Below are 23,337 nucleotides of genomic sequence, written 5' to 3'. Positions count from 1 at the left end.
CCCAGGGAGGGGAAGGGAGTTGTCTAAGGCCACAGGTTAGTGCCAGAGCCCCGGGGCAGGGCTCGAGTTCCCTGGCTCCATCCCGCCCCTCTGCCCCCTCCCGCTCCGCGCCCACCCGGGCCCCTCAATCCAAAGCTTCGCACGCCAACTTGAACTTGATCCGAGTCGACAAGCACGTTTTCAGGCCCCCTGACGCGCAGCACTGGCGGGAGCCAGGACGAGCCTCCGTGCACGCTGGCAAGACTGGCCGCGGGTTCAACGCGGGGCGACGAGACCGCGTCTTCGCCGGGGGAAATAACTTCTCAAAATATTGAAAGAAAGGCTTTCAGAAATTGTACACGGATTAAGGTTTCATTTATTAAAGAACTAAACAAACATGTAAGTGCGAGGCAGTTTTCCGGATTTCTAATGAGGGCGGAAAGGCTTGCTCCTCGAACGAAAACGTTGCGATATCTGAGCTCGACCCAGTTCGGCAGAAAACAAAGCGACGTGCTGAACCCTTGGTTCTGTGCCGTGATGGAATCGGGTCCGAAAACAAGGGATTTTCTTTGTGTTTACTGTGCGGCGTTAAATAAAAACACTCCCTTCGACACGAAACTCCAAAGCTGGGGACTTCCTTAGGCCAGACAGCCCCTGCCGGCCCTGGCTGAGCCGAGGCTACACCCAACAGGGAACACCACCGGCCTCTGCAGGAAAATAACGATTTTACTTCTTACCCTGTGCTGCAGGCATTTCAGAAATGGTCTTTAAATGCTCCCTGGGAAGAAGATTTATTCCCTTTCCAAAGGAACCGCTCCCTGGATCCTTATAAACTGGACTCAGTTTTAATGGTATTCATTAATTTCCCTTGGGAAAAATTTGAATTTCACACAGACCCGGGGCTTTGTTTTTGTAATAAAATATATGCGATTTTCAATTGGTTGCCTTTAATCTTTTTTTCTCCAAAGGCCTCAACGGCATGTTTCTTATATCCTGCCTCCACTTGGATAATCCTGGTTTGGAAAAAATTAATTGTTCATTGTTTTTCTAGATAACTGGGTGCCGCTAAAGGTAATTTCCGTCTTATAGAGAGCCCTAATTAGAATCGCTCCTATTTCTGTGCTGTTTGTTCAAGGGTGTCTGTGACCATCGTGCTAGGGACACTTTGCCGTACCGGCAACGGCCCCGGGTCGCCGTCGGGCCTCCCAGCCGGGGCACCGAGAGGGCAGCGATAAGCTGGGGTTGAACGCCAGGGCCCACGGGGCCGAGCATCCCCAGCCGTGGCTGCAAGGCCGCCAAACGGAGAAAGGGCCACAGACAGCCTCGAAGGTGGCCGTGCCCATGTGCCTGTACGTTGGCGTCTTGACAAGCCACGGCCAGCTTCTCCGCCACCTTGGCCTTTCTCCGGGGACGGGATCATGGCACGAGGGCCTCACGGCCCCGGCGTCGACAAAGCCCGCGTGGATAGCCCCAGACCTGTCTCAGGAGGCGTCAGGGGACCGGGGAGACGGGCTGACGCTGTCACCCTTCCACGTCAGCGCCCCCCAAGCACCAGCAGTGCGGAGGGCTCGGAGCCACTGACCACGTGAGGTGCCGTGGATGTGGTGTCGCCAGCTGATTCCAGTGATCCGTGAAGGGAAGGAAACCTTGCACACCTGTGCGTGTCAGGCCCTGCCCCGGGCCCTCCTGCCATGGGGCCTCGTTTCGCCCTCCCAATGACTGGCACGTCTGGAAGGAACGAAACCCTGCCACGCGTGGACGAGCCTTCACAGCACGGCGCTGGGCAAAAGGAGCCGGCTGTGAAAGGCCACGTGGAGTACGAGTCCCTTTGCGGGAAATGTCCCACCCGGCCAATCTGCGGGAACACAAAGTAGGTGAGTGGTTTCCAGGGGCGGGTTCTAGGTGTTTCACGATCTCCAAGATGATTTCTTCTTTGATGCGCATCGCTGGGAAGTATTTTCTAACTCTCGAGCACACGGGGAGCTGTTTTTACATTAACTGCTTTTCAGTGACTGGTGCGGGCACCTGGGTGGCGCAGTCAGTTAAGCGTCCGACTTCAGCCAGGTCACGATCTCGCGGTCCGTGAGTTCGAGCCCCGCGTCGGGCTCTGTGCTGGCAGCTCAGAGCCTGGAGCCTGTTTCCGATTCTGTGTCTCCCTCTCTCTCTGCCCCTCCCCCGTTCATGCTCTGTCTCTCTCTGTCTCAAAAATAAATAAACGTTAAAAAAAATTAAAAAAAATAATAAACGAGATAAATAATATGTAAATATATAAATAAAGATAAAGTCATAGCTAACTTCATAAAGCTCCAGGGGATCCGTGCACACAAACCTCGCTCAATCCTAGGAGGCAGGCGCAAGTGTCAGCTCCATTTTTAAGCTGAGAAACTGAGGCGGACAGGGAAAGTTGCTCAAAAGCACAAAGTGAGTAAGGGCCAAGGAGGCAGACTCTGCGGCCCGAGGTCTTGCCCATTCCGGGGTCCTGAGCGTGGACAGTTCAGGACCTCGTGCCGGCAGGCTGCGGAGGGAGCAGAACCATCCTAACACAGAAAGTTTCACTAATGAATTGACCCTTTACAAAACTGGGCTCCGCTTAAATACCCCTCCCAGTGTGCTTCCCGAACCCCTCTGTCTCCCCCAACTCTCTCTCACGCACACGCATGACGTTGAAAGTCCTGGGAACCCGGCTGTGAAGCTGTGGACGGACGGCGCAAGTCAACTGCACAGTCAGTTGCAAATCTCAGGAACAACGCAAGATTCCAGAAAGCCCGTGAATGGGATACTAGGGGAGGTTCTGATGGCTCCCAGAGCTGCCAGCAAGTGCGGGAGGGCCTGGCGGTGCCCTGGAGGCTGTGACAGGACAGGACGGCACTCCAACAAGGAGTGACTTATGGAAGGATTAGGAGAGGCTCTTGGGGAAATTGAATGGGCCCCTGTACAGCACGGCAAACCAATCCTCTGCATAACAGAGCTGGGAACATCGCTCCCAAGCAATTAGTTGGAAAAATCAGGGCCCCGCCAAATCAACACCGATTCTTTGCTCGTTCTACACATTAATGTACAATTGCGTTCACAACCTAAAACTCCTCGAAGAGAAGACAAATTCAAGATATTTCCCACTTTCCCCATTTTTCAAGATAAATTCTCTTTTGCCCCATTGTGGACCCTATTACTACTTGCTTCTCGTTTTAAGTGAACTCCCTTAAGGGACCTTTCTTTCCAGTTCAATTATCGCCTTAAACTTGACAACAGTCAACGGCAGGCAATGAGGTCATCCCCCATTATCCTAGGTGCAGAAGTTCTGCCCACACGTCCACTTGGGCCACGAGGAAGCCCCTCCGTTTATTTCATACGCAGTTCGTATCCAAGATCCAGACCAAAAAACACCCAACTAACCAGCACTTAAGCATTTGCTTAACAGTGTTAACACTTTGTTCTTTGACATCTTTTATAAAGGCGAGAACTTGGAGTTGGGTTTCCCCCCCCCCCGCGGGCAGGGGGGTGGGGGAGGATGTCAAACTTGCGTCCATTTGCCAAACTTGTCCAGAGAGAGGCTGCATGAACAGGTGAATAACAGTGAATGGGTGAATGGACCTTTCCAAGGCTTCCCATGACAAAGCAATGCCCCCACAATTTGCTTTTGGGGTGTGCGTGGGTGAACGTGCATTTAAATTTAGACCCAACAAAAACACTCTCCTGAGAAACTGATATCCTTCCCCCTTTCGGAATATGGGAACCTTGAAAGTCAAAATCTTTTGAGCTGCAAGAAAGCTCAAAAACAGATTTCCTTTTGATGTTTATTTCTATGTTGATAACGTTTTGTATACATGCTTTTTATTTTAAGCCACCAGAAGTTGTTTTCAAGGTGCATGCTTCATTTGACTTGACCTGGTTTGTACAAGAGTCAACAAATCAGGAAAAAAGGGAAAGATTAGGGATGCTGACATTTCCTAGGGGACTCAGTGACGTGGGCCCACTAGACGGAGGGGACACGCTCCCTGACCCCGCCGGCAGGGCACTGGACAGGGAGTATGGGGTTCTGAAGAGACGTTAGTCCCCTGAGAAAAAGTCTCGAGGCTCTAATCGAATCACTGCGCGACTCCCCCACCCTGCCAAGAAAACTTGCAGCTTGGGGAAAAAGAGGAGGGGCGGGGGGGGGGGGGGTTCTCAGAGATCCTGGGGAGGGGCCAGAATTCATCGGGCCACAGGGGCCACATTGGTCCCTCCTCTTCCCCTATACCCGGGCATCCGAGCCCTGAGACCAGTACTCAAGAGTGATCCAGGCCTTACAGGCTCTCCGACCGCGGCCTCGGGTAAGTTCCTCGAACCAGAACAGTCTGCTTACGCGACAGGGATGAGAGCGCTCTACCTCGTGGCGCTAAGACTCCGGAGTTACTGCACAGGCAGCACTTAGCACCATGCCCGGCACCCACTGCGGCCTCATGGAGGCTGGCCTAGGGGAGTGGGGGGCAGATGGGCCTCTGATAGGCCGCCAGCATCCCCAGAGGGCTGGGGACCCCCTGAGAGTGGGGTGGAGGGTCCGCTCCATCCCCGGAGACCGCCCCCGCTGAACGCCGCCCCCCCCCCCACCGCCGACCACCCCCCCGCCCCCACAGACCGCCCCGAACCCCGCCGACCGCCTCCGCGGCGCCCCCACCCTGACCCGGGCCTCGCCGAGGGGCCTCCGCGCCGCCCCGCCCGGCCAGGGTCAGCAAGACGCCCCGGCTCGGGACCGGGACGCCCGCGGGCCACACTCGGAGCCCTGACGGCCCGCTCTCGGCGTCGGCTCCTCCAGCCCCCCCCCCCCCCCCGTCCCCGGCCGCCACGCGGGTCCCGCAGCCCACAGCCAGGCGAGCCCCGATCGCCGAGCCGCAGGGCTCCCCCGGGACGGCCGAGGACGCGCAGCCGGAGCCCCGCGGGCCGAGGCCCGCGGGTGGGGGCCGCAGCCCCCTGCCTCGAACACGCGGCCCCTCTCGGGAGCGCGGAACCCGGCGGCTCCGGGACCCGCTGGGAGGCCCGCGCGGGACCGGAAGCCCGCAGCCGCACTTCCGGCGGGGGCGCGGGGGCGAGCGGGTGGCCGCCGCCCCCCCCTCCCCCGCTCCGTCGCCCGCGGGCGTCACTTCCGGGCGCGGCGCGGTGAGCGCGGGCGGCACGACGGGTGGGACGGGTCGGCGGGAGCGCGGCCCCCTGCTCGAGCCCGGGAGCGGCGCCGGTCCTCGCCCGCCGCCTGCCCGTGTGCGTCTGCGGGCGACGCCCCGGCTCCAGGGGAAGCCGGTGGCCGCGCGGACCCTCACCTGCCAGGGCGCGTGCGCGCGGCCGTCGGCGCGCCGCGGGGACGCGGTCTGATTCGCTTATCCGTTCTAACGTAGAAGTGCCCCGGAGGAGACCCCGCCATGGAAGGCAAACCTCTGCTGATGTCCCGACAGAGGACGGAAGTGGTGTGCGGGGTCCCCACCCAGGTGGTGTGCACGGCCTTCAGCAGTCACATCCTGGTGCTGGTGACCCAGTTCGGGAAGATGGGCACCCTGGTCTCCCTGGAACCCAGCGACGTGGCCGGTGACATCGGCAAGCCGGTGCTCACCACTAGAGTCCTTCTGGGGCAGGACGAGGTATAGTGGCCGGGAAGGGGTCCCCACGCTGGGCGGGGGAGCGGGAACCGCGTCTGTGGCTCCGTTTTGTCAGTAGGCAAGCCCCCCTTGCCCCCCTTCCCCCAGCAGCGACAGCCTTTCCTGGTGCCCGTGCTTGGTGGCTGCCTTTCCCAGCCCGTCGGGACTTTATCCAGCAGACAAGCAGAGACACTGATTTTGTAGTGCGGGTGCCTCGCCTTCCTCTTGACCCTGTCACCGCGGCCTGGAGGAGCGAGTGGCTGTCCCTGTTCGGTCTGAAAGATGGCCTGGCAGATTGGACAGGCCCGGCAGACTCGTCTTTTGGGAGTCCTAGATTAGAGACAGCCAGCAGGGACCCGGGCATCAGAAGGCACCGAGAAAATAAGTATAATGGTGCATGTTTAGCATTTTGTGTAGGACCGGAATGTTCTGGAGCCTCCTTGAACCCTGAACTGCTGCCGCATCACACTTACCGGGTGGGGGTCCGAGGCTGGTGCAGAAGCCAGGTGGGTTCCTACCGGAAAAGAGACTCGCGGTTCAGATGATTTCTGTCGTTCCTTCACCAGCCTCTCATCCACGTCTTTGCAAAGAACCTGGTGACGTTTGTGTCTCAAGAAGCGGGAAACAGAGCGGTGCTCCTGGCCATGGCCATGAAGGACAGGAGTGTGGAGGGGCTGAAGGCCTTGAAGGAGGTGATCCAGGCCTGCCAGGTGTGGTGACCACGCCTGCTCCTCGGCGCGGCCAAAGGGAGACCCCAACACGCTCTCGATTCGGAGGCCCTCCCCTGGCCGGTCCGCAGGAGGAACTGTCTGGCCTGGGTCCCCGGAGCCGGAAGAAATACGCACACCTCAGGCGGACTCTTGGTTGGTTGGGTCGCTGAGTTACCCACGGTCCGGTGGGAGCACAGCCGTGCAACGTGTCTTGGGGGGCTTGTGAATGGTTCTCAGCAGGGTCCGGGTAGTGGCATTTATTTGAGAGGCGAAAGAGGAGTCATCAGGTAAGAGTCCTGGTCCTCCACACGCGGGGGCAACTGTTGGAGGACGGCTGTTTCTAATAAAAATAAACGCGTACCCTAAGTGACTTCACCATCCTTCTTAGCAGGACTGAGAAGTTTCAGTCACATGGCGGGAGTTCGGTTCCGGGTGCGTCCGGCGGGAGGAAGCCTCGTTCGGCAGGAAACAGTGTACTTCACGCTCTGCACACGCTCACCCCACTCCTCTTCCTCTGACTTCGCCGAGCGCGTTCGCGTTGCTGGGCAGCCGTTAACTTCCCTTCCGCGAACACTCCCCACGGTCCTGCTGGGCGGCGGTCGCTGCGAGGGTGTGGGGCACAGACCCCAGCCTCAGGAGCCGGGGAGCTGTTCATGTCGCCACGCGGGCCTGGGGCCAGCCACGGTAGGGCCGTGGGCCCGCTGAGTGCCCAGGGAGGGAATCCTGAATGCTGGGGGAAGGGCGCGCAAAGGCCAGGAAACAGAAGTCCAGCGTGGGACGGCACAGCTGAGCCCGGGCCTCAGGGCGTTGGGGCTGGCAAAGCCCGAGGGTGGGGAGGGGGCCGATGGCAGGGGCCTCCTGCTGAATGCTGAGGCCTCTGAGGCCTCGGGGCTTGAGTCAGGCGGGTTTGCCTTTTGGAAATCATCCCAGGAAACACCTCCACAGGCGGGTGGAGCTACAGAGTGGGGCCTTTGTGCGGCTGGGCCTCTGGGAGGGCAGCCTGGGACCCGCGGGGCTCCCCTCGTCCCCCTCCGGCCGCAAGGGCACGTCACTGGCCACACCAGAAGCTGGCAGGCTAGATGTTCTGCCATGTGAGTCTGTCCCACAAGCTAGAAACCCGCGGGAGAGCGAGCGGGGGCTCAGGATCTGCAGGCAGAAACCAGCGGGGATCCCCGTGCGCCCAGGATGGCCTTCTGGGGTGGGGGGGGCGGTTCTGAAACAGAGAGTCTTAACCTGAGAAACCCTCCAGGGCGGGCAGTGGAAAGACGGGGCCGAAGCCTCCGGACCAGCGTGAGTTTGCCGAGGGTGGGGCAGAGGGAAACCTCGAGGGCTCTTTCCCTCGGCAGACGCTGCCCGTGCAGGGCACAGACTGGCCGAGGGAATCCGACCAGACTTCCTGGAGGCGGCACCGACTCCTAAGCGGGGAAGGCGCTTCACTCACCTGCTGCTACGGGGAGCCTGAGCGACCAAGGTCCCGCCGCCCCCTCCTGGTGCCTGCACCTGTCAGGGACATGGGGGGGAACTGAGGCAGGCCCATCCCTGGGAGACACGGGACTCCTTTGTGGCCGGCTTCGCCCCCCCTCCTGGTCTCGGGCAGCCATGTCCCCAGCCTGACCGCTCCCACCCTTCCTGCTTTCACACTGGCCTTCCCCGGTAAGATCCTGCACACCAAACCGCACTTGGTGGGCCGCTTGCGGGACCGGGACCAGCACAGGTTCTAAGGACACAGGAGCCGACCGGAGAAGGGAAGGGATCTCCACACATACGAGGACCCCCAAGGTGACTCGTGTGTCCTGACGGGTGGGCAGTAATGTCATGGCCAGAGCGAGGAAGCCCGGTGGGCAGGCACGGGAGACCTTAGGTGGGAGGGGAGGAGCCGGCCCCCGGAGAGGCAGCCCCCCCAGAGCAGGAGCAGAGGCCTGGTGTCCTCAGGTCAACACTTCGGACCAGCGTCTGCCCTGTGAAGTCATGACTTCTCCCGTGTAACAAGCAGGGGACCTGAGGCTTGGGTAGGGTCCCGTCTGAGCCTGGGTTTCGGATCCGCAGCCTCTGGCTTTCTGTTTGGTCCCTAAATGCACAGCAACAGGACTCACACACGTGCTGCTTGGCACCGTGGCCAGGCTCTGGGGCCCACCCTTCTCAGCCCTCACTCAGACTGGAGGGAGGTCGCCACCCTGGTCACCCCCGTGTGCCAGAGGGGGAAACCGAGGTGAAGTCACGTGGCTGCCCTGAGAAGAGGCCGGGGCGTGCTGGCGGACGCGGGCTGAGGACACAGGGCGGTGCCGGCCCTCGGCCGCCCACCTGGACGGTGGACATGTAATGGAAACCAGGCCCCCAGCACCTTCCTCAAGTCATCGACAGCGGCCCGAAGCTCGTAAAACACAGACCGACACTCGAGGCTCCCGGCCTGGAAGCCGCCCTGCCGTGCAAATGCAGGCACGTGACTCTGCCCTTTGCCGCGGCCGGGCCCTCCCGGCTGCGACGATTCTGGGGGAGAGGGACGCACTCGACAGAGACCGCGAAGCCTCGGTTTCCGCAGGCGGGGCTGTGTGCTCCCCGGACGTGGACGCGGGTGGCGCTTACCCAGCGGTCAGACTGCAGTTCGGCCTTGCAGTGATTTGTGGCCCAGCGTGAATCATGATCTTCGTTTCGGGCCAGTTTGCCAGCCCCTGCAGCCCAGACTGCCAGACGAGGCTCCTTTGTCAAGGCCGTGCCCTTGGTCGACAGGGCGCGATCTGGCCGGCCCAGCGCCACTGAGCTGCACGTGGAGACCCCCAGGCCCCTCCCTCGCACGCCCCCCCTGTTCCTTAGAGGATGTGGGGGCATGGTTCCAGCTCTGAGCCAAGGGCCGGCAGGTGCCCTTGGGGGTCAAGAGAAGCCAGGGAGGGTGGCCGCTGTCTGCTGTCACCCCGAGCTGCTTATCCAGGGCTTTGACAGAGCCCCGGTCCCCCCTAAACCAGGTAGGACAACTAACCGGGGGCATCAGACGCTGCTCGCGGGACCGGCTCTTCCGTTAACGCCCTGCAGTGAAGTTGGAAACCAGGATGAGTGAAATCCGAGGGCCCTGAGTGCCCAGAGGACGACGGCAGGGAGGCGCTCTGCGCCGCGGTCTGCTAGTGCACGTCCCAACAGGAAGCACGCAGACGTGGTCGCGGGGAGTGAGGACTGGCTCGTGGGAATCGAGGACGCATCAATCCCTGAGGTCTGTGACAGGATGGGAGGCCCCGAAGCCCCCGGGACGGGGTGCGGGGGGGGGGCTTTCGGGAGGAAGCCCACGTCTGGGGACATTTTGATGGGGACCGTGTCTCCGTGGGCCCCAGGAAGCCCAGGCCAGAGGCCAGAGAGCCGGTGGCCGATAGTCTTAGGGGTCCACGTCTCTGGAGGAGGCGCGCTGCGACCTCTGCGCTGGGCTGCTCAGGGACAGGAGCCCATCTGTTGTGAAGGCAGGTGGGGACCCCGCGGGCCACCTCGATTCCTGGGCCTTGCGATCTGTCGGGCCAAAGTAGGGAGGCAGCTGGAAGGAGGGGAGGGGGAGAGACACTGAGAGAAACAGAGGTCTCCGAGAAACCACAGGAAGTCCCAGGCTGCGCCGGCTCACGGGCTGTGCAGGCCCCACGCTCAACCTGCACACGACCTAGGAACACACGGACCCCTGATCCCCCTTCGCAGCCGGGAAGACCAAGGCTCAGGGCTGTGCAGGTGAAGCCAGTGGGACTGGGGCCACGGCATCGCCCCATTTAACCCTCGCTGCACCAGAGGAGGTGGGCGTCAGACTCCCGCCCACACAGACTAGCGATGCAGCCACGGGGGTCAGTGGTCCTGACGAGATCCACACCCAGATGGCAGGGACCCTGAGGCCAGCTTGTGGCCCCCGCTGGACGGTGGCAGGGCAGGGCAGAGGGTGTGGCCCCGGGCGGCATCCCAGCAGGCAGGGCCGGTCCGGCAAGGTGGGCAGGCAGCAAGGAGGAATTTTCTGGGTCCAGGGAAAGGCCAGGACTTCCCCAGAAGCAACAGCGTCTCAGACCGACCCTGGCTGCCGTGAGGAGGAACCGCGGAGGTCCGGAGGCCTCACCGTGGGGCTGGACATCCCGGCCACCCCTCCCCGGCCTGGGGCCCCGCCGCCAAGCTGCTCGAGGGGTCCGGCCGGACAGCCGAAGGAGCCGCCATGGAGGTGAGCTGTGGGCCCCAGTTCACGGGAGGGGTGAGGGGTCCAGGCCGGGGTCCCATTCACTCCAGTGGGGCAGGGGCTCTCAGAGAAAAACGCCCACACCTTGAAATTCTGGGAGTCCCAGCGTCTGTGCCCCACGCCTCCTCTCAAGAGGACAGGGCCTGGGCAGGCCCCAGGATGCCACCTCGTAGCCAGAAAGGGTCCTCAGGTCAGCACCCCACCCCAGCCCCGCATAGAGACGGAGGAGGGCCTCCAGGTACACACCCAGGACAGCCAGCTACCTCTGGGGCAACAGGCAGGTACAGGCAGGCCCTGGGCACACATAGCTTCTCTCTGGGGACGGAGGTGGCACAGAGGAGGGGGCCGCCCGGGAATGCGCAGGAAGGACGGGGGAGCCCCAGAGGAAGGGAGGGAGGCCCCCAGATCCCACGCTGGGGTCCCCCGGGGCTGATTGGCCCAGATGACGAGAGAAGCCTACGGCAGGCGACCTGGCTGGCAGGACAGCAGGACTGAGACGGCCGTCTTGGACTGTCTTGGGCTCCAGCGGCCTGTGGCCACCTCCAAGAGAAACAGGAGGCAGGGAGCCCGGGGCACGCGGGGGCTCCAAACACGGAGGGAACCGAGGTTCAGAGAGAACCAGGGTCTGCCCAAGGTCACGGACACAGAGAGCGGCGCATCAGGGTCCCACTCGGTGCGTCTGACCCAGGGCCCTGGCCCAGGTCAGGAGCCGGCGTCCCGGAGCCTCCCTGCTCACCCAAGCGTGTAAGGGGGCCCGGAATGAGAGCTGGAAGGACCCGCCGCCCCCATCCCCCCGGGGCCCAGAGGGAGGGAGAAGCGGCTCGGGGCCCCGGCTAGTAGGTCCCTTCCGCAGCCAAAGCGATAGGGCCACAGAGGCCCCGCCACTGCCCCACTTCTCCCAGCTCCCACACGAGTGGCACAAAGGCCTGGGCCCCCAGGACCCTTGGCTACCAGTGGCCCCAGTCCAGTCACCCCAGGCCCCAGGCCACGGTGGGTATTAGTTGAGTCAACAGCCGCGTGGGCTGTAAGAAAAGCTCGTGGCAAACCCTGTCTGCCACTCCCGGGCGCCAGGCAGGGAGGGCCCCCGGGAGAGTCAGAGGACTCCGATGCGGCCGGCCTGGGGGGAGCGAGGTGTCTCGATGCCCCCACCGCCGTGCCCCAGCCCTGCCTCTGCCTGCCCAGGGGTGGGGGTGGGGGGCAGGGAAGGGGCTGTGAGCCTTCAGTGATGTCCCCAGGTGGCGGCCCGTCTGAGAAGGGGGCTGGCCTGGCAGGGCAGGTGAGGAAGGAGGTCCAGGGCCAGCAGGAAGGCCAAGGAGACAGGGGCCGTGGGTCATCAGCGGTGAAGGGCAGGTGTGGGGATGAGGGCTCCCAGGTCTCAGCCGCCCCACAGCCCAGCCAGGACCTGCCGGGAGTCCAGGCACCTGGTCACTGTAGACAGGGGTCAGAGGCCCTGGCTGCCCGGATCTGGGCAGGCAGGTCCGTCCTGTGACAGGCTCGGTCAGCGTCCAGCCCCAGGCAGGGAAATCAGGCCGGGCCGGCCCGCCACCTCTCCTGAGTGTGCGTGGACCGTGACACCCGCGGCCAGGGGTGGGGCCACATTCAAACAGCCCCACGGGCAGCCAGGTGCTGAGGAATCAGCCGTCCTGGCCCCCACGCCCCCAGGGCCGAACCCCAGCCCCCACCCGGCTCCTTCCCCTGCCGCCCTCCCATGCCCCACCCACCCAGGCTCCTTGTCTCCAGGGAGAGCCCTGGGGCCGGACCCTTTCCCTGAACTGAGAGCAGGCCGAGGGGGGGTTGTCCCAGGCCCCCAGTGACGGCAGGTGTACGACAGGCCGTACCCCAAGGAGCGGCGGGAGAACTGACTCGTCCGCACAGATGAGAAAGCAAAGGCCCAGGGGGGTGAAGGTCTCTGCTAAGGTGACCGCCCAGGGCATGGGCAGAACAAGGCCCTGAGGGCCGGGGCTGCCCCCTGAGTGACAGGTCAGGAACCGGAGAAGGAGGGGAGGGGATGGCCCCCACCTCGCAGGGTCCCAGGCTTCTAAAGGGCACGCATGGCTGGCACTGGTAGGAAGGCCCCTGAGCACAGCCATTTCCCAGAGTGTGCAGGAGGCCCTGGAGTGGGGACCCCTGGAGGCCTTCCTGGAGGCAGTGGCTGAACAAGAAAACTCGAGGGCAGACCTGGCCTCCGCCGTCAGAGCAGGGGTGGCCTTGGGCAGAAGAGGATCCCGGATGCCGCCGTGCCCCACAGTGTTTCTGCCTTTGAGAAGGCGGCGCTTGGAAAGTCCCTCCGTCTGGGTCCAGGGTCCGGGCCTCGAGCCTCCCCAAAGCCAGGCCCTTCAGTGCCCTCCCAGAGGCCTGGGCCTGCTGACTCCAGCTAGGAAGTCCTTCTGACATCTAACCACAGTGCCCCTGCTGCATTCCCAGTCACTCCAGCAGCAGCCTGGGAAGGATGTAGGCCTGTTTCCCCGCCTGCAGCACGAGTGGGTTCCCCAGGCCCCTGCCAGCCCCGTCCATGTCCCAGAAGCTGAGTCTTCTCCCTCGAGGGTCCCCAAGCTATTGTCACCAGGGGCGATGATGGGTGCTACCTCCAGAATTGCCCCATAAAGATGACAGCCACGTCCACGGCCGGCAGCACCACCCTGCACACACCGACGGACGCTCCTGCGGGTCCCGGGGCGCCGGCTGGGAGCTGGCATCGAGGGATCAGGGCACACCAGACTGCCTACCCCCCACGTCCGGGGATGGGCACGGCAGCCCCTGTGCAGGGGGCGGGGGGCAGCAGAAAGCCAACAGGTGGACAGAAGTGGGATTTGAAGAGGGGACAGGACCGAGTGGGTGACATGCGAGCCTGCGGGATGAGGGGACTGCTGGGAGAAAGGTCGGTGTAGAAAGCTCCAGACAGTGCTCAGAGGAGGCCCGCTGGGGGTGATGCAGAGTGGGGGGCAGACTCAGGCAAGGCCTGTCCTCAGGGGGCTCCCCCAGGGCTGGTGTGTGCAGGGGTGGGGCCGCAGACACGGGGATGAACCTCTCTGAGCCCCCCACCCCCACATCTAAAAGGGAACGGTAGTTCCAACAATTCAGCCCTTGACCCCATCGCCCAGGTCTGCGGGGAGCGTTAGGTGGCACAGAGGACACGGACGGGGTGTCCCCATCACGGGCACAGAGCAGGCACTTGGTCCTGGTACCCACGGCCGCAGCACGAACGCGTCTGCGACCAGAGTATGGCCCCGACCCCAACGCCCCCTCCAGAGACACCAGCAGACAGCCGTTCCCCAGAGGGCCTCTGGACTCAGGGTTGAGCCCAGGGCAGCAGAAGCCAGGCCCCCCAGCGAGCCCAGTGACCTGTCTGTCCCCCTCCACCCCTCCACCCCTCCACCCTGGAGTGTTTCCAGCGTACCTGTGGGGGACAGGGTGAGATTCCCACAACGCAAATTCACCCATCCTTGAAGCAAACCGTTTCACCGCATTGAGTGCAGCGGCCTGCCTACCTCGGTCCACAACTTTGTCATCGCCCCACACGGAAACCCGTGGCCCCACGCAGCCCACGCCCACCCCACCCACCGAGACCCCTCCTGGCCGCCCGGGGCCCAGGCAAGAGCCACCTGACCGGCTGGCACAGGCAGGTGAGGGCACCTGGCGGCCTGTAGGATCCTGGGAGCCAGCTGCCAGCGGCCAAGATAGAATGTCAACCGCGGGGGGGAGGGGACAGGCCTCAGCTCCTCCCACTCCTGCTGGGCCCCTCCCCGCAGGCGGCAGCTCAGGTGGGCTACCCTGGAGAGGAGGCTGTGGCCGCCCCTCCCCAAGCCCGATAGGGCCTCCAGATAGCAGCCCTTCCCCACCCCCGTGGGGCTGCCACCAGGGCCACGTGGCCACACAAATGACCAGCCAGGCTTCCCTGGAGGCCGGGCCTCCCAGGGCCGGGCCTGAGCTTCCTGCCTGAGAGGTAGGCGCGGGTCGCTACGGTGGGGCCGGAGGGAGGGGGAGAGGCCAGGGAAGGCCTGGGTGGGAGAGGGGGAGGTGCCCGGTGCCCCAGGTGGCCGGCAAGCAGCTGGAGAACTGGCATCCGAGGCCGGCGAGCGGGCTCGCGGCGGAGAACGGCCCCGCAGCAAAGCTGGCACCCCGACAGTCCGGCAGGTTCCGGGGAGCCGGTGGGTGCCGGGCCGAACTCCCCATCGGCTGCCGCGGGCAGTGCTGTCCGACTCCACCCCGGGCAGCCAGGGCAACGGGGGCTCCCCCACTTTCCCAGACACCTCCGGCCCCTAACGTGTGGGGTCCCCGCAAACCCGAGCGGTGGAGGCGGGCACCACCCCAGGGAAGGAGGGCGTCCCGGGCCCAGGCCTTGGAGCCCAGTTCCTGTGCACGGGGCTGCCCAGGGCTGCCCGGGGTCAGGGGAGCGGGCCAGCCGGTCAGACTCCGGCTCCGCCTGCAGCGACGGCTGCCCCCTCCCTGCCCCCGCTCCCTCCTCCCCGGGCCGCTCCGGGGCTGCTCCCAGCCGCCTGGGCGCACCTTCGCCCCGCATCCTCTCTCACCTCTGCAGATGACTAACGCCTCGGGGCTCCTGGGAACATGGCCACGGCCCAGCCCCGGGCCGGCTGTGCCCACCGTGCCCGCCGGGCCGCAGATGGACCGCATGGGGAACAGCTCCCAGGGCGCCTCCCGGCTCTTCCTCACCACCGCGCTGGCCCGCGGCATCTCGGGGGTCTTTGTGTGGACCGCCCTGGTGCTCACCTGCCACCAGGTAAACCCTCCCCTCTGCGTCTCCGGGTCCCCGCTCTCCGTGGGACGTGGTCCTGGCTGGCCCTGCTGGCATCTGGGACCTCCAGCCACGAGCTTGGGGCAGACATCAGGCGGCAGCAGGCCAGGGCACAGGGGCAGGGGAGGGGGCCTTGTCCAGAACGTGGCGTGTGGGAGCCAGGGATGGGAGGTCTGTGCCAGGGACAGAGCTGGGCTGGGAGGACAGGGCGTCGGGGGGCCGCCCCCTCAGATTCAGGGAAGCAGAGGAGCCCCCGGCCCCAGGCGGTGACAACGCCCGGCAGACGGGGCAGCCCCCCAGAGGGGTGATGGCCGCGCCCAGCAGCGAGGAAGAACGGGAGCGGGCAGCAGGTCTTGGGTCTGAGTGCAGGGGCCGGGCAGGGGAGAACGGACATTCGGGGAGGCACCGGGGCGACAGCGAGGTGGGAGGCCAGGGAGCCGGCCGTCTGGGCAGAGGGCACTCAGGACGCAGAGGCCTCCAAGGCACGGAAGGGTGAGAGACTCCCATCTCGATGAGAGCTGCCTGCCGTGTGGCCTCAAATCACAATACATGGCAGACACAAGGGTGTGATGGGGGCCAGCGGAGCACAGTGCAGCTGAGAACGGCAGGGGCCATCAGGGAGGACAGCCTGGAGGAGGCAGTGTTTGCACCGCCCCTGGACAGGTAGACCGCACAGGCGGGTGGTGCCTACTCCTCAGTGGAGGAACGGTGTTGGGTCTTGGGGAGGCTGTGATTTATAGAGCAGAGAGCAGCAGAGTCCTGGGTCCGGGTGTCCGGGTCTCGGCTTCCCCGTCTGTGTAACCCTAACCTTCTGCAGCGCTGGCGACTGTGTGTGTGTGTGTGTGTGTGTGTGTGTGCGCGCGCGCGCGCTTCCTGGGTCCCCACCGCCTAGACAGGGCAGTCAGGGACCCCCCCCTCCCCACCATGGAACGCAGCTCCCGTCCCCGCCCACACTGCCAGGCCCCTGTAGCTCAAGGGCAGCTAGACTCTGTCCTTCCAGAGCCCAGAAGGACAGAGGGAGACTCAGCCTCTCGCTTTAAAGACGGGAAGGCAAGGCCGGAGAACACAGGGAGTACTTGCCAAGGCCACCCAGCCGGGCAGCGCCAGCACCGGGCAGAATCCACGTCTCCTACTGGCTGGTCATGCGGGCCCCTCCCACTGCACCAGCTGGGACTGAGGGACTGATAAGGAGCCTGTCCCCCGCCCCCGCCACTCCCTGCGGGTCCGCATGGGGCTCCACACACAGCCTCCCCGTCAACTGCCCTCCCTCCGCCTGGCACTGAACGGCACCTCCTCCGGGAAGCCTTCCAGAGGTGCTGTGGGACCACAGCCAGCCCTGTATACCCAGCTCCCTGGTGCATCTTCCTCGTGAAGACCCTGTCACTGGTTTTTCACGTCCTCACAGACGACGTGGAAAATCAGGAAAGGTTTATCGATAATCAGTGGTCACCTGTATCTTCCTACTGTCGCGGAAAGACAGGGATCTTTCCTTTTGGGTCTGCCCTGCGTTTCCAAGGCGTGCGGGGCCGTCCTTGGTTTGTCTTCTGGTGTTTACTCGGCACCTCCTGGAGCACGTCCCCGCGTGGGCATCTCAGGACGCCCCCTCCGCTGGCTGTGTGGGGCTCCTCTGGGCAGCCTGGCCCCTCGGCCGCGTATCCGCTCCGAGGGACAAATCCCGGAAACGGGTCAGGGCACCGGCCCCGGCGACGGCCCGCCACGCTGAAATGCCAAACTGCCCGCCCAGGGGCCACGGACGGCCCCTCCCCCAGGGAAATTCTCCTTGGACGAGTGAACACACGAGTGCGTGCGTGCGTGCGCGTGTCCGCTAAGAAGGGGCTGCCGCCCCCCGGCGAAGTCCTAGCTGCTGCCTCCCACCGCCCCTCTGGCCCGTCGCGCCCACGCCTCCCTGGCTCTGTCCGCCCAGATCTACCTGCACCTGCGCTCCTACACGGTCCCCAACGAGCAGCGCTACATCATTCGCCTGCTCTTCATCGTGCCCATCTACGCCTTCGACTCCTGGCTCAGCCTCCTCCTCCTGGGGGGCCACCAGCACTACGTCTACTTCGCCTCGGTGCGTGACTGCTATGAAGGTGAGCGCCCCCTGGCTCCGGGGAGGGCCTGAGGGACGCACAGCCGGCTCCGGAACCCCACCCTCCGGGGCCGGGAACCCCACCCTAGGGGGCGGGGAACGGCTTGGTCCAGCCCGGTCCAGCCCTGCGGGAACCGGCCCGCCTGACGCCTGACCCCTGACCGTCAGGATTCGGGATGCGAGGGCGGGGTCCAGGCCCTGGGTGGGGCATCGTTGCCTCAGTGACCGCTGAGGGCTCCGCCCGCCCCGGGGTCACCGGGGATGGCGTGGGCTCCCAAAGCTGAGTGAGGGTCCTGGGCGTGGGCACACAGGGGGTCAGAAAGCCCTCCTGCAGCCGGGCGTCCCTGGGGAGCCCAGGCTCACTGCCGCCCGCCCTGCCCTGCCCCTTTGCAGCCTTTGTCATTTACAGCTTCTTGAGCCTCTGTTTCCAGTACCTGGGCGGCGAGAGCGCCATCATGGCCGAGATTAGGGGGAAGCCCATCCGGTAAGCCTCTCGCCCCGGAGCCCACTGGGGTCCCTCCCTCCACGCCCAGGGCAGCAGGGCGGGTCTGGGGACGCGTCCCCCCGGAGCCCTGCTTCAGGGACTGGTCACCCCAGGTCAAGCTGCATCTACGGCACCTGCTGCCTCCAGGGCATGTCCTACTCCATCGGCTTCCTTCGCTTCTGCAAGCAGGTGAGTGGGGGTCTTGCCTGCCTCTGCCCTCCCCTCCCAGCCACCGCCCTGAGCGCCCCCACGCTCCCCTCCCCCACCCAGGCCACACTGCAGTTCTGCATCGTGAAGCCCATCATGGCCGTGGTCACCATCGTCCTGCAGGCGTTCGGCAAATACCACGATGGGGACTTCAAGTAAGGCCAGGCCGATGTGCCTGCGGGGAGGGGGCGGGCCCGGCCTGGTGGGGGCACCGTGCTGGGCGGAGGCAGGCAGGGCCTGGGGGAGGGCTCAGCCCAGGGCCAAGTCCCCATATGAACGGACAGGCCTCGCCCTCCTCTCGGGAACCCGCCAGGGCAAGGCCGTGGCAGGCAGACCCACGTGTGCCAAGGACCCCAGGACCTCGCAGCCTGCAGCTGGCCCACCCGGGGGAGAACGAGGCGGGGGGGTTAAGGCACTCAGGCACGGGGCGCCGCCGGGGACCTCCCTGGTACCAGGAGCCCTGTGCCAGGTCCACGCCCACGCCAGCCTGTGCACACGCACAGGCACACACAGACCCAGCTCGCACGCACGTGTCCACACCCACGCCAGCCCATGCACACGCACGGACCCAGCTCACATGCTTATGCGCACACAACGCTGACACGTGCACGTGAACACACACCCACAGGTCACACCAACATGCACACGCATGTTCACATACACCTGCCCGTGGGTCCACGAGGTAGAGGCCCGCTCCCGCAGGCCGTGCCCAGGTGGACAGAGGAAGAGGGACACAGGGTTTCACAGGGAGAAAGGCTACCTCCTCACCGCTGTGGTGGGGCACCCCAGCTCCCTCACTGTTGCTCTTGGGTACCGTCTGCCTGCCACGCAGGGAAGGTCCAGGTCTGGGTCACTGTCGGTGCCCAGGCTGGAGCGCACGGGCCAGTGATTCGGCCGAGACAGTGGGGAGGGCACGGGCAGGGTCCTGCCCTGACCCCCGACCCCTGCTCTGGCCCCAGCATCCACAGCGGCTACCTCTACATCACCCTGGTCTACAACGTCTCTGTCAGCCTGGCCCTCTACGCCCTGTTCCTTTTCTACTTGGCCACCAGGGAGCTCCTGCAGCCCTTCGAGCCTGTCCTCAAGTTCTTCACCATCAAGGCCGTCATCTTCCTCTCTTTCTGGCAGGGTGGGTGGGCTGCTGGGGCAGGGGCTGGAGCCCAGAGCCTGTCCCAACCCCATCTCCGCCCCTGTTCCCCGGGTGCCCTTAGGCTTGGCCTCAGTCTCTCTGGTTGTAGCACAGGTCAGTACTACCGCTCCCTCAGCCAGAAGCCACACAGCCCCTGGCGCAGGGGAAATATCGAGTCCCTGTCCAGTCGGTCTGGCCTGTAGTGGATGGAACGGACAGGCAGAGGCCCTGGGCCAGGTTGGGGACACCCCCAGACCCCACCCTGCAGAGGCGGGGGTGGGGGGTAAGTGTCAGGCGGGCCCCAGCTCTGGGACCAGGGAGGTCAGGGCAGACGCTTGGGGAGCGCCCGGATGGCCACCGTGCTGAGAACTTGGCTTTGGAGGCACCCCTCCCCGTGAATGTCAGCCACCCCAACCCCCACCGTGGGACAGGACCACACGGATGGGACGGCCCAGGGCCTGACCCTCGTCCCCTCTGCAGATCCCGCTGAGCTCACAAGGCCCGTGTAGGGCGGGTGCCTGAGCGGCTGTCACCACCCCCCAGGGATGCTGCTGGCCATCCTGGAGAAGTGTGGGGTCATCCCTGAGGCCCAGGTCATCGACGGGAGCAAGGTAGGGGCCGGCACGCTGGCCGCAGGCTACCAGAACTTCATCATCTGCATCGAGATGCTGTTTGCCTCCATCGCCCTGCGCTATGCCTTTACCGTCCAGGTCTACGCGGAGAAGGAGAGCTCGCCAGGTACGCGGGCCCCACGGGGGGTGGGGGTGTGCCGAGGGCCTGCGGACGGGCCCAGACAGCCCCGCCTGCCTCTGGCCGCACCACATCTCTGTCCCGCCCTCCTGCACGGGCCCAGGGGACGTCAGCCACACGGACAGGGAGACAGCCCCATCAGAGGCTAGACGGGTGCGGCGTCTGCTTCTGGCCCAGGGGCAGCGAGGTGCACGGCTCCGAGCTCGGGGTGAAATGGCTGGACTGGACGTCTGGGCCCCTGGGCCCCGGGCATCCCTAGCGAACGACGCTCAGCGGCAGAGATGGCCTGCGGCCGCTCCAGCAGCCTAAAGTGACAAGTGTGAAGGGCTCACTGTAGGCCGGAGAGAAGACAGGAGCCAGCCTGGGCGGCTTCCCCCTGTGGCCCCTGGGGAGTCCCAGCTGGGACAGCCCCAGGGTAGAGGAGCCAGGCTGGGATTCAGAGGTCCTGAAGTGCCCCCTACTGGCCGAGCCCGGGGCCTGGGGATGCCAGACCCCAGCCCTGGGCAGCCCCGAGGCCGGTGGGGGCAGGTCCGTGTCCCCAGGGCCCAGGCCCCCGATGGGGGGTGGCGGCGGCGGCGGGGGTGGGGTGGGGGTGGGGGGGAACAGGTCCAGGGTGCCCTGGCCCCACCCACGTGCTGTCTGCCCCCAGCCCCCGAGGCACCCATGCACAGCATCTCCAGCGGCCTCAAGGAGACCATGAGCCCACAGGACATCGTGCAGGACGCCGTCCACAACTTCTCACCCGCCTATCAGCACTACACCCAGCAGGCCACTCACGAGGCCCCGAGCCCTGGTGCCCACCCCAGTGTGGCCGGAGGCTCTGGCGGCCTCAGGAAGAGTCGCAACGTGGAGAAGAGAATGCTGATCCCCGCAGAGGACCTGTAGGAGGGCCACGGGGGTCCCCGGCCGCCTGCCTGGACCAGGCTGCCCAGGCCTCTGGGAAAGCACAGGGCCCCTCACCCTCTTGCCAAAGGTGAAGCCCCTCCTGGGAGCCCTGGTGCCAGGCCGGTGGCACCACTTCCCAGCCTTCCTCCCGCCAGCAGGCCCGTGGCCCCAGGAGAGGGCGCCTGAGTTTATCTGGCGAACCGGGAACCCACCGGGCTCACCTGGCCGTCATGGGGCTGTCGTGAGGCAGGCACCGGTAGGGCAGGGGCGGATGGACGGACCTCGCTCTGGGCCCTGGGAGAGCGAGGCAGCCCCGGCCTGAGGACACCGGAGCTGTAGGCGCTACGGGCCGGTGGGGGCAGGGGACTGGGCTGGGCAGAGCTGCTTTGCACCCCCTCCAGCCCTGGGGACTCCTGAAAAGCCCCCACCCGGGGAAGGCGTGCCTGATGAGGCTCTGGGAGGTGCCCGGGGCCACCTGCACAGAACCTTCACCCTGGGCAGCCTGCGAAGCGTGTGGGGCTCCTGGGGGCATCACCTATTTATACATAAACAGCCTGCGTTTTCTAGTGACTCCCGTGGCCTCTGTTCCTGCAGGGTCGGCGCCCGGTGGGTGGTCACGGGAGCCCCACTGTGCTAAGTCTGGGTGTCGGGGCAAGTGTCCCGGGCGATGCTCAGAGCAGGGCAAAGAGTTCACGCGTGGACGGAGCGCCCTGCCCTGTGGCCCCGAGAGACCCAGGGTCGTGCTCACCTTCCTCCATAAGATGGGCCTCCTGCCAGCCCGCCCTCGGTGGGTGGATGAAGGCCACGGATGCAAGCCCGGAGAGGGCACGGGGCACAGATGGGTCACACCTGGAGCCTGCCTTCCCTCGTCCTTCTCTCTTCCTGTGCGCCAGGCCAGCACCCCGAAAGACACAGGCCCTGCCATCCAGAAGCTGTGACATGCCCGAGCGGCCTGGGAAACATGAAAGAGGGGCCAGAAGCAGCCAGTGGGGTGGGGAGGCCTCCGGGAAGGCCTGTGTCTGGGAGGGGGCGTGGGCAGGGGCCCGCGGGTGTGGGGAGCCAGGGCCGCAGGCCGGGCAAGAGCGGCCTGGTGGGCGCCACCCAGTGACAACCTCCCAACCCATCACTGGGGAAAGAGGGCAAGGCACTGAGGGTCCAGAGACCCCGCAAGGCAGGAGTCAACTACCAGCGTGGGCTCACCCCGCGGCCTCCTTGCTCCCTAGGCCTGGAGACACGGGACTCAAGGCCACAGCCTCTCCAAGGGCCCGGATGGGCTGCCCAACAAGATAGGCCAGGCTGCCTCCCCGAGCGAGGCCCCCACCTGCCTTATCATGCCCTCTGCAGTTGGCGGACCAGAGTCCGCCCAGCTCGGGCCCCACAGGCTGCAGTCAGCAGGGTTGGGGACAGGCGTGGCGCCTCCTGCAGAGACCTGTGGACCACGGCTGGAGGCTGTCCGGAGGAGGCGAGACACGGTGCCAGCCCCACCATGAGCGAAGGAGGGGGCTGCCCTAGAGGCCCGTGCCCGGGAAGGGCCACCCCTTTAGGGCCCAAGGTGCCTAAGGCTATGTGCACAGGGTGAGTGGGCCAAGACCCCCTTCAAAAGACCAGACGCACTGCGGGCTCCCGGCTGCAGGGGCGCCCTCAGGCCAGGCCTGTGCGCTGGGGGCAGCCTGGTCAGCCTGGCACTTTGGGGTGAGGGGAGTCCACGTTTACTGGGCACCCACTGTAGGACCCGGCCTACGCTTAGTCCTCACGACAGCCGCAGGGAAGGTGACGAAGGCCCAGAGAGGTTAAGCCACTTGCCTGAGGTCACAGAGCCGGCAGGAGGCAGACCAGCCTCCCAAAGGCCAGCTCTCCCACCTGTCCAGCCCCTACAGACACCTCTGCCCAGACCAGACCCCGCTTCTCCTGGACACCCACAGGAGAGCAGAGCCTCAAGGTCAAAGCCGCTGCACCCCCCTCACCGGCCTCGTCCGCCAGCGGGGAGCTTGGGTGCTCTGGAGGAGGAGCGGAAGGAGGCACGTCTCACCACCTAGGACAGCAGGGCCGGCTTCCGGTTCTGGGCCCCACTGCACAGGGCCAGGAGCGGCCGGCTTATCTAACTTATCCTGGCCTCCGTGCTCTCATGTGGGAAATGGCCCCAACAATCCAACACCAAGGAGGCAGCCTGGAGAGGTGGGTGGCCAGGGCGGGGCAGAGGGGTACCTCTTACTTCCCAGGGGCCCGGAACAGGGCTGGGGTCCGTGCCTCCCCGGCTCATACCCACAAGCTTGCTGCCAGCTGCGGTCACCTGGCCGCCCCAGGGCTCTCGCAGGAGGCACAGGCCGGGCTTCGGGGGCGTCTGGCTTAGCCGTGGGCCACGGTGACCCCATCGTGCTGGCACACTCGGCCCCCTGCCGAGTTCACAGAAGGGAGCGCTCGGCTAGAAAGGGGAGGGAACGGGCCCTCCGTCACTCAGAGGTTAGAGCCAAGGTGCTGGCGCTGAAGCACCTTGCCCACAAGCGACCGCAGGAGCCACCCTGTCAGCTCAGGCAGAGGTGTGGCGGGAGGGCTGGCGGGGCT

The 23,337-nt window shown here is 65.0% G+C and overlaps 2 protein-coding genes and 1 long non-coding RNA gene across 4 annotated transcripts; 2 read left to right on the top strand and 1 right to left on the bottom strand.

Annotated features, from left to right (window-relative positions):
- The first annotated feature begins 5,004 nt into the window (after positions 1-5,004).
- Positions 5,005-6,656, top strand: PSMG3 (proteasome assembly chaperone 3). Its single transcript, XM_086692613.1, has 3 exons — positions 5,005-5,112; positions 5,346-5,585; positions 6,149-6,656. The coding sequence occupies exons 2-3, from the start codon at positions 5,370-5,372 to the stop codon at positions 6,299-6,301; spliced, it is 369 nt and encodes a 122-aa protein (XP_086548739.1). The 5' UTR covers positions 5,005-5,112; positions 5,346-5,369; the 3' UTR covers positions 6,302-6,656.
- LOC147572846 (uncharacterized) lies at positions 5,965-23,247 on the bottom strand. Its single transcript, XR_015245601.1, has 2 exons — positions 21,524-23,247; positions 5,965-7,792 (listed from the first exon to the last, which is right to left on the bottom strand). It is a non-coding gene; the product is annotated as an uncharacterized LOC147572846 (long non-coding RNA).
- Positions 9,346-21,345, top strand: TMEM184A (transmembrane protein 184A). Of its 2 annotated transcripts, none has more exons than XM_086692611.1 (9): positions 9,346-10,463; positions 15,016-15,216; positions 17,156-17,321; positions 17,714-17,804; positions 17,918-17,993; positions 18,075-18,166; positions 18,971-19,140; positions 19,684-19,878; positions 20,540-21,345. In XM_086692611.1, exons 1-9 carry the CDS (start codon positions 10,458-10,460, stop codon positions 20,773-20,775), a joined length of 1,233 nt encoding a protein of 410 aa, XP_086548737.1. In that variant the 5' UTR covers positions 9,346-10,457; the 3' UTR covers positions 20,776-21,345. The 2 variants fall into 2 exon arrangements, with proteins under 2 accessions (XP_086548737.1, XP_086548738.1); XM_086692612.1 differs by lacking the exon at positions 9,346-10,463 and adding an exon at positions 10,493-14,421.
- Positions 23,248-23,337: the final 90 nt, after the last annotated feature.

Source organism: Puma concolor, chromosome E3 (genome assembly GCF_028749965.1).
Source record: "Puma concolor isolate L17-30 chromosome E3, mPumCon1.1.hap2, whole genome shotgun sequence".
NCBI classification, from domain to species: Eukaryota; Metazoa; Chordata; class Mammalia; order Carnivora; family Felidae; genus Puma; species Puma concolor.
This window is presented reverse-complemented; position numbering and strand designations above follow the sequence as displayed.

Bases quoted from the DNA above. Each gene is read 5' to 3' on its own strand.
- PSMG3 (XM_086692613.1), top strand. From the start codon at position 5,370: ATGGAAGGCAAACCTCTGCTGATGTCCCGACAGAGGACGGAAGTGGTG. The intron at 5,586-6,148 runs GTATAGTGGCCG...TTCCTTCACCAG, and splicing joins TCCTTCTGGGGCAGGACGAG to CCTCTCATCCACGTCTTTGC.
- TMEM184A (XM_086692611.1), top strand. The intron at 18,167-18,970 runs GTAAGGCCAGGC...CTCTGGCCCCAG, and splicing joins TACCACGATGGGGACTTCAA to CATCCACAGCGGCTACCTCT. The intron at 19,879-20,539 runs GTACGCGGGCCC...GTCTGCCCCCAG, and splicing joins GGAGAAGGAGAGCTCGCCAG to CCCCCGAGGCACCCATGCAC.